General features: G+C 47.2%; 1 protein-coding gene across 2 annotated transcripts; it reads left to right on the top strand.

The window, feature by feature from the left end:
- Positions 1–2,406: 2,406 nt before the first annotated feature.
- LMO2 (LIM domain only 2) lies at positions 2,407–15,276 on the top strand. Of its 2 annotated transcripts, none has more exons than XM_043908969.1 (4): positions 2,407–2,651; positions 3,415–3,646; positions 7,749–7,964; positions 14,272–15,276. In XM_043908969.1, exons 2-4 carry the CDS (start codon positions 3,606–3,608, stop codon positions 14,489–14,491), a joined length of 477 nt encoding a protein of 158 aa, XP_043764904.1. In that variant the 5' UTR covers positions 2,407–2,651; positions 3,415–3,605; the 3' UTR covers positions 14,492–15,276. The 2 variants fall into 2 exon arrangements, with proteins under 2 accessions (XP_043764904.1, XP_043764897.1); XM_043908962.1 differs by lacking the exon at positions 2,407–2,651 and adding an exon at positions 3,179–3,291.
- The last annotated feature ends 1,366 nt before the right edge of the window (positions 15,277–16,642 follow it).

Raw genomic sequence — 16,642 nt, 5'->3', positions numbered from 1 at the left:
CTAGAAGTCCATTTTAGCAAAGAAATGTAGCCTTAGTCACTTGAAACTGCTCTTCCTGAGAAAACAATTGTAGATATAATAATAAAAAAGAATAGAAAATGCCAACAGGAAGAAAGTAATCCACCTAGAATCAGAATCATCATGCCAACTGATTCAGTCTTCCTGTGACATTCACATTCAGGAAGGAAAACTTGGAAATTTTCTAAATTTTAAGGTATGTAAGATTTGCAAGGAGTTGGGGGTGGGTAAAAGGAATTAAATTGCAAACCCACTGGGGAGGGATCAAGTCCAGATTTCCCCAGCTCTCAAGAACCATTTTACATGTTCAAATTGCCTCCTAGTTACTGAGTCCCTCTTCTACATAAGGCATAAGGTTGCTATGGAAGGATACAATAAGGTCATGATTGCTTTAAAATTATTCATAATGAAAACACACTTTGAGATTCAATTCTAAATGTTAAACTTAAATTTGAGCAATTTAATTGCCCGTTGAACAGAAATGAAATCCCACTGGCAGGCAGTTATTTCTTACAACCACTGTGTGTGAAATTGAAATCTTAAGATACCATTTCAAATATTCACTTTCTCTAAGGAAGTTCTCCCCAAAGAGTGGTGAAAGATAAGAAACTGACCCAAAGTCATCAGTAATCACTCTTTCTTTACATGTTCGGGTCAAAACAGAAGCATATTATTAAAAGGAAACTTCATGTCCCAAAGTTGGCCGTTTGGAGGTTACTTCCTGGAACCCAAGGGTATATTTAATTTAACAACTAACTTAGGCTCCATGCAAAACTATATAGCAAGGAAGGAAGCAACTTATCAGATTTAATAAAAGCAAGCAGATGAAAACACATCACGTAGTCACCAAGATACTAAACATTAAACTGGAAAATGCAAATATGTTTTGTATACGAGCACAAGGAGGTGAAGTGAAAGGACACTGTTCTGTTTGCTTTTTAAAAATGGGACAGGTTTTCAAATCTAGGTGGGAAATTGGGAAGTTCTTATTTTTAACCTCCATTTCACCTTTGAATTTAATTTCAAACTCTTTAAATTCTCCCAACAATTTTTTCCTACAACACAGAAGAACATTTATGAGTGCTTAATACACACCAAATGCTTTGCATGCATGTAATCTCATATCCATTATTACCCCCAGTTCATTACAGGTCTACAGGCCACACTGCATGCATTTACTCATTTAATCCTCACAACAGTTGATGCAATAGGCTCTGGTACCCCCGTTGACAGATAAGGATCCTGGAAGTTTATAAATTCCTGCTCTTCCACTAGGTTCACAGGTAGGAAAGTGTGGGTTATAACAGGCAGTCTGACTCCACAGCCACTACCCAATACTGCCTCTTCAGATTAAGTGACTTTCCTAGATAGGCTCCACTAGCTGATAAGTAAGAGCCTAAATCAAACGCAGGCAGTCCAATGCCCAAGTCTTAGCGTTTCACCACCACACTGATTGGTTGTAAGCAGGTGAATTGCTCATCAAAGCCTATTTGTTTATTTTCATTTTTGATTGTAGAGTGGTGGGTTATATGTTTATCACATAATTTAGACTGACTTAAAAATGCTAAGCATTATCCCTTTTTTAATTAAAAACAAGGGCCTGAGCAAGAGAAGTTCTTTTTAGATTGAAAGGCTTGAGTTGGACCCAAAGTTGCTCTTAAGACTTCCTTTTACACACACACACACAGAGGAGAGAGTGGAGGAAATTGGGAGAGACTTTTATTATACCCATAGGGACCCAAGCTTTGGATATGGACGTAAGGACAAGAGCATGCAGACAATGGTAAATTCTAGATATGCATGTGAGAAGTTAGGATCAGCTTTGAACAAGGAAAACGAAGCCTACAGGGATGTACTTCTGACTTCAACCACCCCCTTCCAGGGTGAACTCACCCAGACCCTTCAGTGTCATCTTTAAAATGGGAATACAGTGTCCATGACCATGATCTAGACTGCTCCTATAAAACCATGGATCCTGAGACTACTGGTATCTTCTTCTTTACAAGACTTGTGGTGTGCACAAGTAGGCCTTTAGTAATAATTTCTGAATGCAATTATTTTCAGGGAACTCTGATGAGGCCCAAGGGACCTAAAGTTTTGCTGAAGACTGTTAGCTTCCTCCTCTCCCCTTCTACATTCCCCTCTCTTCTTGAAATTTGCCCTTGAGATTAGAGGGGAAACCTGAACTAAACAAGTCTGCTTTCTCTCTCTTTTTCTGACCCAGGGCAAAATAGTCTCCGAGCATTGATCTCCATCATTGGAGAGGCACTTTTCTCTGTGCAGAGTGCCATTGGCCCTTTAGAGGGGCCAGTATAACCACAGGGGTCCGATTTTTAAAGATGCTGAGGGAGGGAATTCTGCCGCCAGCAGATGGAGAGGAGACTCAGGCCAGCTTGGTCCCTCCCAACCACCCTCCCTCGGGATTAGCTGCCCCTGGCACTGCTCAGGCATACCCAGCCCGTGCGGTCCCTGCTCGCCCAGATCCCGTCGTCTTTTTGGAGCGCGGACGCAGTCACAACTCCGCAGCCAGCAGAGCCGCACTGTCTGGGGGGCATCTCCGCGTTCCCTGTCTGCGGACCTGGGACCTCCAACCCCGGACGCGCGCGAAAGCCACTTGGAACGCGTACATCTCTGTATGTGTTTATTTCACATTCTCGTTTTTTCTTTCTTCCTTGAGCGGCCCTCTGGTCACTTTCAATCTTAGTTAACCAAAAGGGGAACGCCGAAGAGGGAAAGCCCTAAAGAATGCTTTACAGGCAACCCAGCCGCCTCTCCAAGGAGAGGTGTTCTCTGAGCGAGTCTCCCTGTCCCCGACGCTGGCCCCTTTAAGAAGCCAACTCAGTCTTGCTGCGGCTGCCGCTGTTTGTATCGCTAATCCCCAGGAGCCCTGTTTAAAAAAAAAAGGGAAGAAAAAAGATGGGGGGGCGGGCAGCTGTCTCTTTAAATGTGATTTCCTTCTATTGTATTTGAATCGTGATCAGGAAAAAGGAAATGAAACCAGAGACAGAGGGAAGCTGAGCGAAAATAGACCTTCCCGAGAGAGGAGGGAGCCGGGGGAGAGAGGCGCGGTTCCCTCCCCGCCCCCAGGCCGCCGCCCCCTCCCTGCCCTCGGCGGCGAGCTGCGCGCCGCGACCCGGGCTGAAGGTGCGAGGGGCGCGGGGCGGCCGGGCGGGCGCGCACCATCCCCGCGGGCGGCGCGGAGCCGGCGACAGCGCGCGAGCCGAGCCAGACCCGGCGGCGGCGGCGGCGGCGGCGGCGGGACCGGGATGGAAGGTTAAGTCCTGAGCAGCAGCAGCTGCTGCAGCCGCCCGGGGCCAGGCTGCGCGCCCCGGTCCCCGCCTCGGCCGCGGCGCGCCGGCAGCTCGGTGATTCGCTCTCTCTCTTTGGCGTTTGAAGGGAGCGCGGTGACTGTCCTTGAGCGCGGAGGGGCGAGCTCGCCGCCAGAGCGCCGGAGCAAGAAGAGGCGCAGGAGCGGCGGCGGCGGCGGCGGCGCCCGAGCACCCGAGGGGGTCCGAGCCCCGGCAGCCGGCCAGCCCCGCGCCACAAAGGGAGCGCCCCCGCCGCCTGGCACGCCACCTCCCTCCCCAATGTCCTCGGCCATCGAGAGGAAGAGCCTGGACCCATCTGAGTAAGTGCGGCGCCCCTGCCACCGAGGGTCCCCGGCCTCGCGCCCCGGGGCGGCGGGGTGGCGCGGGCGGCCGGAGAGAAGGCTCCAGGTGCGCGCCTGCGGCGTGCCCTTGCTTCCCTCTGCCGTGCGCGGGGCTCCCGCATCCTCTTGGGTGACTCCGGGGACACTGGGAGAGGGGCTGGGTGGCGGGCGGCAGGAAGAGGGGTCGGCCCCGCGCCTGAGCGGGCCCCTGGCGGCTCCCTGGGACGCTCCCTAAAGCCACTTCGGGCCAGAAAGTTTGCACCGGAGCAGGCACAGGGGGAGGTCAGAGGCGCGTCGGTGCAGCCCCGAGAGCCTTCAGGACTCGATTCTGCTCCCTTCTCCCCTCTCGTTCCTTCTCTTTGTCCGTTTGGCCCTGGAAAGGGGGATACTACAAGTGGAGCCCCCGCCCCCCGCCCCCGGTCCCCGACGGTCCCCTTCCGGGTCCGCAGGTGGAGCGGTTGCCCACCGCGCCGGGGACTCGCGGGTGAGGACGTGCGAGAGTTCACCTCGGAGCTCACTCAGGCCTCCAGAGACTTTAGAGCACCCGAACAACACGGGAGTTAGTCTGGATTCGCGGACACGCCTCTCCCCTCGGTGTCCACCGATGGGTACCTTTGAACCTTGAAAGTTTGTGCACCATTTTGGATGTAGGTGAATTTTTCCGGAGAGCGGAGGCTTACGGCTTTTGTCACAATCTCAAAGGGTGTAGGGTCTGGGAACCAGAGCTCTAAATGAACCGCATTAGTTTTCTGAGCCCCTGACTGGTTTGAAGTATCCCCCTCTTCCCAATCTTTACCTTCAGCCCATTGCTCAGTGTTAACATGGGGAGAAAGGGATGTTTAAGATATCATTTTCCCGTCAGCGCAAATGCCCTTTTAAGATTCATTAGCTGTCTGGTTTTGAGAATTTTTATTCCTTTGAAGTCCCCATCTAAATCCTTTGAAGGGATTTGTTACACAGACCAAAGGAGCTGGTTAATGACTTGTCCATTTGTGCTTTTAAGAGGCATTTGTTTTGTTTTCTTTTCCTGCTTTAAAAGAATTGTGCTTTCCTGATTGAAATACCTCCTCCTCCCAATTTCAGCCTCCTATGGTGTTTATATACCTGGGTTTTACCCTCAGTTACCAGCATAAAAGCTCAGCGTGTTCTCATAAAACACAGGAAGTAACCATGATCCAGTGAGAATATAAACATCACTATTCAATCTTGAAGGTTCAGAAGCCAGAGCTACAAGGAGTCAGGTTTGTTCTAACAAAACCCCAGCTTCCTTAAATTCTCAGGGAAAAAAATAACATTGCTTTTTTTTTTAAGTATTTATTTAGGAAAACTCTGGGAAGAGTGCTTTGCTCACTTTTTTTCTTTTCTTTTTTTTTTTTTTTTACAAACCTAGAATTACAACTTAGCCCTGAGTTTTCAGAGCCTGGGCAAGACGATAGTAATACAATAAGAGAGTGAATTGGATGAATTACCTTTGAAAGGTGCCTAATGCGTTTTTGATCAGCAGAACTTAGTCACTAATCTTTTTATTAGAAGATAAACCTGGAGGTTTCAGTTCTCTGAAAGAAGTTTGCTCTTTTCAAAGTTTATGCTTTTTTCACAAAGAGACTGCAAAATTGAAACATCTTCACCTCGCAGCACAGCAGGTGTCTATGAAGGGTGCTCAGTGGGGTGTTCTTCTCTATCCTTTGCTTCACTATTTGCCCGGTGAAGACAGGCTCTAATTGGAGATGGACCAGCTAGCTGAGAAATTATTGCAGCACATTTCCCCCCCATATTTTTCTTGGAAACTGTTGAGAAATTATCCCAAAAATCCAGGCCGAAGTGTATTGAGGTGTAATATTCAGATAGGCTCTAGGAGAATGTAAAATATTAATTAGAGGGTGAGTCCCACAGTTATTGGCTTGGAACATCCACCAAAGATAATGTGATATTATCTTTAATTATAGAAAGATACAGCCAATATCTTATCCAGTCCTTTCCTATCTCATCTTAGGCCATCACAGACAGTAGCTTTTTGGCTTAACATTTCTCCTGTGGACCACTGCCCTACCAGATGCTTCAGTGCGTACATACCTGGGTCAGTGTGACTGAGGTCAGTCTGATCAACACCTCCAAATTACATCCAGAAACTTGCCTAGGCCTATGCAAATGAAACATTTAGACAGAAGGACAGCCAGAACTCTCACACACACAGATTTCCTCTACTATGCCATCGGTGGCCCCTGCTGCCTCCCTGTGAATAACAGGAGCAGTTCATTTTAATTCCAGGCAGTTTTGCACCAGCTAAGTGCAAATTCTCTTCTTTCACAGTTGGTTGGCAGGATCTGCGTCAGGGCATCCAGTGGTGTTGAGGTTCCATGAATGTTTCTGAAAGCCTAAAGTGAGGCCACGGGCTGTGAAAAGGGAAGAGAAGTGATTCTGGGGCAATGCACGGGAAAATGCTGGGTGTTTTATTTTTCAGGAGGGAGGGTGGACGTCCTTATACATAACCTGTGGAAACAAAGACAAGTCAGGCTTCAGTGGATGCTTAAAACTCTAAAGTCTTGAGTTTTTAGGAGATAATTAGTTTGGGTTTTACACTTCCCTGGTCTAAAAGGAGATCATCTCACAAAGGACCCTCATACCTGTTCTACAAAGTGTGGGCTCGGTTTCAATATTCCTGAATATTCACAGCGAAGTGTGCACTTTACAGAGTTCTCTGAAGGTGTCAGAGTGTGTTATCAACACTGATTCCCTGAGCCTCATCCTTCCTAAGTATAAAGGGCCTAAAATGCTGTGGGCACAGGCCAGTCAGGATGCAAGGTCACCAAGTAAGCCAGCATCAGCTGGAAATAGGAAACACCAGATTTATATCCTCAAGGTACCAAGGGGGAAATTCACTTTGGGAATTTCACAGTTGGAAACAGGTCCATTTTTCCAAACATAATAGATTTCTGAAAAATAGATTTGTGTTTGAGTGAAGTTCAAGAGAGCATTTGTTAATTGCTACAGATCAACAGGTATTCAGTTTTTCCTATGTCCCATCTGGTGCAGGAATCATTTCTCTCTATTTTTTTTTTTTTTATCTTCTTCTGGCAAGTAAAGTTATTTCTTTTAAAATGTAAAACAAAAGGATTCAGATTCCAGTTAAGTGAACTGGAGACACTATATGATTTTGTAATGAAAGAACACATGTCACTGGCTCACTCTTAACAATTGCCTGGAGGAGTTTTCAGTGTTTAATTGCCTTCCACACTCTCTCCCGAAAAGAACTATTGCCCCCTCCCCATTTTCTTTCCTAAATCAACTTCATGCGAATCAGTTTTGCTGCTGTGAAAGTGTTCATGTGCAAAAAGGTCTGTTTGATCTCCTTTATAAATATAACAGTGGCTTTAATTAACACCCGAGATTTTTCCTCAAGGACTCATTCCATAAGAAGGATAAGATGTGGAGTTTCTGTTAAAAATAATAATAATAATGAGAACTTCTATTATATCTTGATGGTATTTTTATTTGGGAAAGAGAAAGCAACCTAAAATAATTTGGGGGCCCTTTCCTCCTCATCTCTACATTTGTGCCGTTGGAAAGGGATAGAGGCAAGGTGGCGCAGAGATTCCAAAGGGAATTTGCAGATGTTTAACCCACTGGGTAGTCACTGTTTTGGCCACAAGCAACTCTTAAGTCCTGGTGCCTCCTCTGGGGCTGGGCAGTGCCCTTGGCCCCGGGATGTGGGGGGAGGAAAGAGGTGAGGTGTGGAGGTGGAGTAGGAGGGGAAGGGGGCATCAAGAAGAAGAGAGACCACAGGTCTGGGAGGGGGCTGGGCTGTAGGTGGGGAGGGGCAGTACCCTTTGCCTGGGTGCCTCTTGGTGCCCCGCCCTTGCTTCTTCCAGGATCTAGAACGTAGGGGCTAGCCCTTTCCCGTCCTCACCCAAGGCTGGTAGGGCCTCTCTGCCGTCTGCCCGGGGTGTATGCTCGCCCCTCCTTTCTCCGATGTCACCATACAACTGAGTGGGGTTCTCTGTGGGGCGCAGCGTGACTCCTGAGCCCCCGGTGCTGGCCTCCCCGAGGTGAGGCCATCGCTAATGCCTGGCCTTCCTTCCAGAGAGCCCGTGGACGAGGTGCTGCAGATGCCCCCGTCCCTGCTGACATGCGGAGGCTGCCAGCAGAACATCGGGGACCGCTACTTCCTGAAGGCCATCGACCAGTACTGGCACGAGGACTGCCTCAGCTGTGACCTCTGCGGGTGCCGGCTGGGCGAGGTGGGCCGGCGCCTCTACTACAAGCTGGGCCGGAAGCTCTGCCGCCGAGACTATCTCAGGTGCGTCCTCGCCGCCCTCCTGGGCCCCTGGCTCTGTCTCCCTGGCGCCTGCCTCCGGGGCCAGCGAGATCACGCTGGTCTCAGCTGCCCTATGCAGGGGAGCAGTTGGCCTTTCTTCCTGTTAGAGAAGCATGTTCTTGGGGACACATGCCTGTGTGGGCCAGTTCTCATATTTTAAAGGCAAGAGAGTGATGAGCACAGAATTCAGAATAGTGGTTCCCTCTGGGGGTCAGACAAGGGGAGAGGGTGGGGGAGGAAGGCGCAGGGTATGCCAAGGGAACTGGGAGTTTTGAAGCTTGTAAGTTTGAGGGTGGATTCCCAGCAGCTCATTTGATGCTTCAAAAACATAGGTTCCTAAGTATTCTTTTGTAACCTCTCGATATAATGTGATGAGAAATTTAAAAAGAGTAGCATGGAAACATATACACTAACGTCTGTAAAATAGATAGCCAGTGGGAACTCGCTATGTAACTCAGGGAACTCCAACTAGAACTCTGAGACAACATAAAGGGGTGGGACGGGGTGGGAGGTTGGAGAGAGGCTCAAGAGGAAAGGGACATATATATGCCTATGGCTGATCCATGTTGATGTATGGCAGAACCCCGCACGATATTGTAATTATTCTTCAATTAAAAAAACAAATTTTAAAAAATTGAAAGTATAATCTCGCCCCGGCACTCCAAGCATTTTTGGTCACAGCAGGAAGGCCCTGAAGTCAGCAGTAGATTTGAGCCCCGACATCACTGCTTTCTAGCTCTGTGACCTTGGACAAGTTACATAACCTTCCTAAGCCTCAATTTCCTCATCTGTAAAATGGGGTTATAGAATAGCGGTACCTACTTCCAGGAAGGGGTGGGAATTAGATGGGGTGGTACATGTAAGGTGCTTGGCGTGGTGCATGGGTATCAAATAGATGTTAGCTGTTGTCTTTCGGTAACCCTCATGACATTTATTATTAGAGTCTTTCCCGACCTAATAAACAAAGTGATGGAAGAATGGAAAGGCAAAAGAGGAACTCTGGAACACCCACTGAGACAGGCACTGAAGATACCTCGGATACTCTGGGTCACACGTTTGGCTATGTGAATTTTCTGACTCTCAAACGAGTGCCTTTGCCTGGAATGTTCTAGTTTCATATGAAATTTCCAGTTTCATATTAGCTGCGGCAGAGGTAACTCTATGCCCTCTGCTGTCAAATCTGCTCGACTGTGTAGCTGTCAGTTTTTTTGCCATCTTCGTGGGGTACAGGGTCTGTGGAGCATGCAGCCTTAATACATTAGGACCACCCAACCCAGGAAAGCTTGTTTAGACTCCAGTGCCCTTGGCTGCCAGGCCAGCTCTTTCTCCCAAACCTGCCCTCAGAGCATTTTACATTAAAAAAAAATTGCAGGCAATTCCATGGTGAAGCAAGCTTATCTGTTTACCCAGAGACTGACAAAATAAGCTTTTTCTCCCCCCTAAATTTCCTGATTAAAGTCCTTGAAAATTTGGTGGTTCACAGAAAAGAAGTCAAGTTTCCAAGGATCATGATTTTAATTTTGACCATTATCATTATTATTAAGGAACAAGAAAATAGAACTGGGATAAATAGAGACCTGATTCTGCTCGCTACTAGTTTGCCAAGTCAGTGCGGAAAAGCAGACGGGTAAATGATTCCCACTGGGCCCCCTGACTACATCCCTGTCAAATCATTTGAATCTTATTAAATGAAGTACAGATAGAGTAAGGTCAAAAGAGCCGAGGTTTCTCCCTATCTCTGAGGTTTTATATAACATTCAAGAAGAAAACCCTGTGCTGCCTGGGCTTGTTAATCTCTTGCATTTTTAAAAAGGAGAGAAAAAAAATAGTCTGGGAGAACCCAATGTTAATTAACTTGTGTCTTGGTGACATGAAATAATTCTTCTCCCTGCTACATTCCTAGGCAACATGTTAATTAACTCTGTTAGTGCAGGCGTTTCCAGCCATCCTTTCATATTTATATTATTGTTATTAAAATGGGCAGGTGGAAGCTTCAGACATGACACCTCTTGACAGAGGAGAAAAATCGTTTCTTGCTGCAGGCATGGCCCTTCAGCCATGGACTTGTTTGCTTGCATTCTTAACATAGCTGACAGTGCCTTTGCAAAAGGCAAGTTGGAGGAGTGATGAAATGTGTCCTGGGATGGTGTTCAGTCCTTACCCCCACCCCTCGCCCCCCACCTACCCTCACCCCAGGAGAACTTCTCCCCAGGGTTTCCAGTTGCTGCTTGGCCTGTTAAAATCTTTTTCAGACATTTAGCCTCACATAATCAGGAGATCCCCATGCAGAACCTAAATAAACTCTTAGTCGCTAAGTTGTGTCCGACTCTTCGCGACCCCATAGACTGCAGCCCACCAGTCTCCTCTGTCCATGGAATTCTCCAGGCAAGAATACTGGAGAGGGTAGCCATCCCCTTCTCCAGGGGATCTTTCTGACCCAGGGATCGAACCCATGTCTCCTGCATTACAGGCAGATTCTTTACCATCTGGACCACCAGGGAAGCCTGAACCTAAATAAACCCTGTGCTATTTATGTTGTTTTCTTGGGAATTTAACAGTAGCTGTTAATGTCAGTACCCAGTCCAGATACCCTCAGATCCCTTTTTATGATTTTTATGCTCAGTGCACCCCCCACCCCCTGCTGTTTTACTTTCAACAGCTGCTGCTGCTACTAAGTCACTTCAGTCGTGTCCGACTCTGTGCGACCCCATAGACGGCAGCCCACCAGGCTCCCCCGTCCCTGGGATTCTCCAGGCAAGAACACTGGAGTGGGTTGCCATTTCCTTCTCCAATGCATGAAAGTGAAAAGTGAAAGTGAAGATGCTCAATCATGTCCGACTCTTAGCGACCCCATGGACTGCAGCCTACCAGGCTTCTCTGTCCATGGGATTCTCCAGGCACAAGTACTGGAGTGGGGTGCCATTGCCAGAAGCCTGCCCAGTACCCCCACCCACCCATCCAATGCCCAGCAGACCTTGCCCAGTAGCTGGCACTGCCAGAGACCGGAGTCTAGTAATCTTGCCTGGAGCCAAGGCCACTTGGAGACACAGCTTACACCCCAGAGTCCCCGTGCATTCAGGCCAAAGCTCCCCTCTGAGGGACTTGGCCCAAGACTGCAACTTGGCCTGCCTCCCATCTTCTGTCTGGTTTCCCTTGCCACTGTACCTGCTTTCCCTGATGACACATCCGTAATAACTCCTGCCTCAGGGTCAGTTTCTGGGATAGCCAGCCTAAGTTACCAATTCTTCAGAAGTGAACGAGCAAGTTAGATGTCAAGTCCTAGCTTATTTCCACGTAGTGAAGTCTCAGCAAACCAGAGCTAGAAGGGGCTGTAGAAGCCTTCCTTCCCTTCCAGTTCTCTCGTCTTACAGCTTAAGACACGGAAGCCAAGGCAGAGGATATCCGTGGCTCCAGGAGGACTGGCTGGTTGGAGGTGATGTTGGGATCTGAAGGTGTCTCCCAGATATTAGTCCGTCATGCTTCCCGTCATTAACTGCCTGACCTGTGTTGTAATTTACCTCCCGATCCCCCTTCCGTAAGGGCCACACACTCCAGGCAGCTGGCTGCTTTCCACGCATGCTGTTTTGTGAGTCGTTTATTCTTACTCAGGCCCAAACTCCTCTTACTGAACAACCAGGAAATCAGAACTGTCTTTCCACCCCATGACCTCCAAGGTGGCAGTTCCTGACAGCTCCACCATCTGCTGTCTTGGGATGAAGTGTTCTTCCCCCAGTAATGAGTTTGCTCCTAGGTGGGGCCTTGAAAACACTCGGAGATCTTCGCATGGAGAGTGGGATTTGGAGGGAACTAGCCAGCCTGGCTGTAACCACGAGCTGTCCACCCACAGACCGCATCTTCCTGGTTCCATTCATTCTGCTCTAAATTTGTCAACTGCTCTCGTCGCCCCTACATCCTCTCAGAACCTGCCAGTTGATTCTCTGCTATGCTGAAGTTCATTAGAACTTCCAAGAAGAACAGGCATTTACCCAAAACTGCCCTGAAGGTTTCCTATGGAAAAGACCTGCTGACATGCCATGTCATCAGGCAGCAAGGCTGGCCCCTTTGGGAATACCCCCAAGATGTGTTAAAACCCAGCCAGCATCGGCTTCAGCCTTGAGCGCTGGCGCTTTGACTTGCTGCGTTCCATCCTCCAGCAGCCGGGTGAGGTGGACGCTGTGATGACTATCATTCCACAAGCTCACAGTCAGCAGAGGTCTCAGCAGGGTCACTTAGGTACTCGGGGCCGGTCCCGCCTGAATCTGAGTCTTCTGATTCCAGTGCTTGTGTTACCCAACTCGTGCGAGCTGATTCTCAAACTTCAGCCTGCTTTAGCATCACCTGGCTGTACTCGGGACCAGACAGACGGTTGGGCCTCTACCCGCAGAGCATCTCAGTCAGGAGGGCCTGAGTGTGCATTTCTAGCAAGTTTCCAGGGGATGCAAATAGAGCTGGTCCCAGGACCACACTTTGAGAACCACTGCACTAGGCTCCGGCCTTCCTAGGTGGTACTAGTGGTAAAGAACCAGCCTACCAGTGCAGGAGATGTAAGAGACGTGGGTTTGATCCCTGGGTCGGGAAGATCCCCCAGAGGAGGGCACAGCAACCCACTCCAGTATCCTTGCCTGGAGAATCTCATGGACAGAGGAGCCTGGCAGGCTGCAGTCCATAGGGTGGCACAGAGTCGGACAGGATTGAAGCAATTTAGCATGCACTAGGCTCCACCATAGTGCATCTCCTGCTTTGGCACCACATATTGCTTAAAATAAATGACCAGTCAGCTGAGACTTAGGAGGGTCTTGATTTTGGTGACAGAAGAGAAGTTTTTCAGAGACGTATGCCATTGGGCCAGCGAGGATCTTGAATTATTATCTTCCATTCTATATGGAGAGATACTACTGCTCGTCCCCCAGGCGGCCGAGGGACTGTTCACTGTTGAACTCCCTCCATCTCCCAGAAGCTGGGGTCCTACAGAGCCACTGTGTGCAATGGCCTGTGTGGCTCTGGAGAAGTTAAATGACCAACCCTCCCCGTGGGTGGAATTAGAGCCGTTGATGTGATAGTGTGTGGGAGGGAGCCTCAGAAAGATGCCCATTTCATTGCATTCCTCTCAAGAAGCCCCCTGGGTTTACTCCTGCTCCTCTTCTAAAATAAAAGTTCCTTTGGGAGGAGACACACACTCCACGCCTAACCTTTTTTATTTTTTAACTTTTTTTTTAATTGGAGGAAAATTACAATGTTGTGTTGGTTTCTGCCGTACAACATGAGTAAGTCATAGTTTATGTAAAACTATATATATAATATATATATATCTCCCCTCCCCTCCCCTGATTTACCCCTCTAGGTTGTCACGAACACCAGGCTGGGCTCCCTGTGTTATATAGCAGCTTCCCCCTAGCTGTCTATTTTGCCCATAGTAGTGTATTATGCCAATGCTACTTTCTCAATTCATCCCACCCTCTTCTTCCTCTGCTGTGTCCACAAGCCCGTTCTCTACATCTGTGTCTCCATTCCTTCCCTGTAAACGGATTCATCAGTACTATTTTTCTAGATTCCATATATATGTATTAATATATATTTGTTTTTCCCTTTCTGATTTACTTCACTCTCTATAACAGGCTCTAGCTTCATCCACCTCACCACAACGGACTCAAATCTGTTTCTTTTTACGGCTGAATAAGATTCCATTGTGTGTGTGTGTGTGTGTGCGCGTGCACGCACGTGCCCCAACTTCTCTATCCATTCATCTGTCAATGGACATCAAGGTTGCTTCCAATTCCTGGCCACTGTAAATAGTGCTGCCATGAACAGTGGGGTACATGTGTCTTTTTGAATTGTGCTTTTCTCAGGATATTACCCAATAGGGGGGCTTGCTGGGTCATATGGTAGTTTTATTCCTAGTTTTTTAAGGTATCTCCATACTCTTCTCCCTCGTGGCTATATCAGTTTACACACAGCTAACCTCTTAAATCACTTCAGTCCTTTCACAGAGGCAGGTCCTGGGGCATCCTAGAAGCAGAGAGAGAGCTCAGAAGAGGAATGAATTATGTCAAACACAAGTGCCTCAGGCATGGTTTCATGTCAGAGGACCCTCTTCCTTCTAGGAAAGACTGTGAATTAGTCATAGTCACTTGCGATGAGGTGGATGAATTAGTTGGCCATCTGTCTGGACCCAACTCTTGCTTCCCGACATCTTGGAAATCCAGCCTACATCATGGAACCCATCCTCAGGCTCTTTCTTCCAGTCTTACCTCCGGCCCTGCCTTTTTAGCTTCTCTCTTTCTCCCCGCAGGCTTTTCGGCCAAGATGGTCTCTGCGCATCCTGTGACAAGCGGATCCGAGCCTACGAGATGACGATGCGGGTGAAGGACAAAGTGTATCACCTGGAATGTTTCAAATGTGCCGCCTGTCAGAAGCATTTCTGTGTGGGTGACAGATACCTCCTCATCAACTCCGACATAGTGTGTGAACAGGACATCTACGAGTGGACTAAGATCAATGGGATGATATAGGCCAGGGGCCCCAGCATCTCGGGGAGGAGATTCACTGAAAAGTCACTGTCTCCGTGGGGTCTTACGCTCTTGGGCATTCTGGGGATTTGAGGGTGGGCTGAGGCATTTCTTAGGGGATAGTAGACCCTAACTGGGCACCAAGAACCAAGACACAGCATCCAAGTGACATAATGCAAGGGGCAAAACTTAAATGTCACAAAATGACTGGCCTTGAGGGAGAACTTAGGGACAGTGGCCACAGCCTATGGGTAATAACTGACATGATTAGCCAAGGAGAGAGTGTTGGGGGGCTGCTGTGCCATCATAATGGGGCTTCCATCTACAGATAGGGACATGTTCTGCCCAGACTTGTTATGTCTTTGACCCTTGAAAACTAGAGATGTGCAATTGATTTATTTTCTTCCTGGTTTTTATGGAACCCTGTTCCAGCCCCTGTCCTCCATACGAGGGAAGGACAGAGATAAAGGGTGGCCATCCTTTTCTTCTTGGCCACCTTACCAAGGCCTTAAGCCTTGGACCCAAGGGACACTGCATGGAGACAACATTTTAGTTGAGAATGAAAACTGCAACTTTTAACCAAACAGTTATTTAAAGCAATGCTGATGAATCACTGTTTTTAGACACCTTAGTTTTGAAGTGAGGAGTTCCACAGATTGTTTCTATACAAATGTAAATCTAAAAAAAAAAAATTGTTCAACTATTTTATTATCTTAGATTATATCAAAGTATTTGTTGTGTGTAGTTTAAAAACTCTGCGGAAAATAAAAATGACTGACTAAAATGCAGTGTTGTGTATTTGGCAATGACTTACAATTTGGGATGGCAGAAAAATGACTTTATGTTAAAAAGGAGAAATAAATAAGCAATTTACCTTTAGGTCAAATAAAACTGAGGTTTATGTGTGGGGTTTATAGGAGGCAGGCACATTTCTATATTACTAGCAATTAGTATGTAACAGGTCATCATGTAGCTCAGAGGGACGTAGAATAATTAGATTGTTATTGTAAAACAAGCATTTCACTTCAGCATTGTATGGAGCGAACGGAAGGCAAGATCTTTGCCTTTGGGAAACCTGTAACCTAGAAAGGACACAAATACATAAAACAGATTCCCTTTGGGAGAGAAGGTAATTACCTAGTTTGAAATGTGGCAAAGATGCTGAGCTTGACACTTCGATTTTCCAAGACGTGTGTCTCAGGGTGTTTTATGACAAGTGGTTAAAAGAACCTTACTTTGAGGATTTAAAGCAGGCACCTTGCCTGTGTTTGCCTTTCACTGCATCCAGCCCACCGTGAACTGACTCAGAGCGCCACCTGCTGGTCGTCACCTCTCAGGTCTCCGGTTCGAGAATGTCCTAATGACAGACTAACAGAGGTGTATTTCAATTGTTACATAAAAATATTGGCAAGAACCACAAAGTCTTAATGTGTTTAATTATCAAGACATCAGAAACATGCATCTAGTACTACAGTTAATTAACCGTGATATTCAAGAACTTACAGGTTTGCTTGGGTTTTGTTTGTTTGTTTTTTCTTCTGGAGAAATAAGTGATGGCTCCCTTGGTCTGTAAAATACTAAAAGTGGTTGGGAAATTTGACTGCTGAGGGTGGCCTGTTTAAATCAAATCTAGTCATATTGAGTTTCAACTCAGGTGGTGGAAGGGACTGCCAGTGAGGGGATGTTTGTTCTAAATCAACAGAGGGCAGTGGTTCTCTGATTGTGGTCCCTGAACCAGCAATATCAGCGTCACTTGAGAACTTATTAAAAGTGAAGATTCATGGGCTCCATCCCAGACAGAGTGCGTTGGAAACTCTGGGGATGGGATTCAACAATCTTTGTTTTAACAAGCCCTAAAAATGCTTCCGATTCATGCTCAAGCTTGAGAATATTCTCCAACATCTCCCAGTTTGGCAGAGCATCTGCTCTAAATTGTTAATACCTAATATTTGACACAATGGTTAACCCCTGAATAACCTTTCCACATGTAGACAAACACTGTCTACCCCTGGTCTCTAAACTGAAAACTTTTACATAATTTTGTAACTCAGCTAGCAGTTGTCATCTACCAGATCACAATGCAATCCACCATTTTTAACCATATCAACATTATTAATAATAATAATAGATTTTAGTTATGTAAACTATTAGGTA

Source organism: Cervus elaphus, chromosome 1, assembly GCF_910594005.1.
Source record: "Cervus elaphus chromosome 1, mCerEla1.1, whole genome shotgun sequence".
NCBI classification, from domain to species: domain Eukaryota; kingdom Metazoa; phylum Chordata; class Mammalia; order Artiodactyla; family Cervidae; genus Cervus; species Cervus elaphus.
The sequence above is the reverse complement of the archived record's forward strand: the minus strand, read 5'-3'. Positions and strand labels throughout refer to the sequence as shown.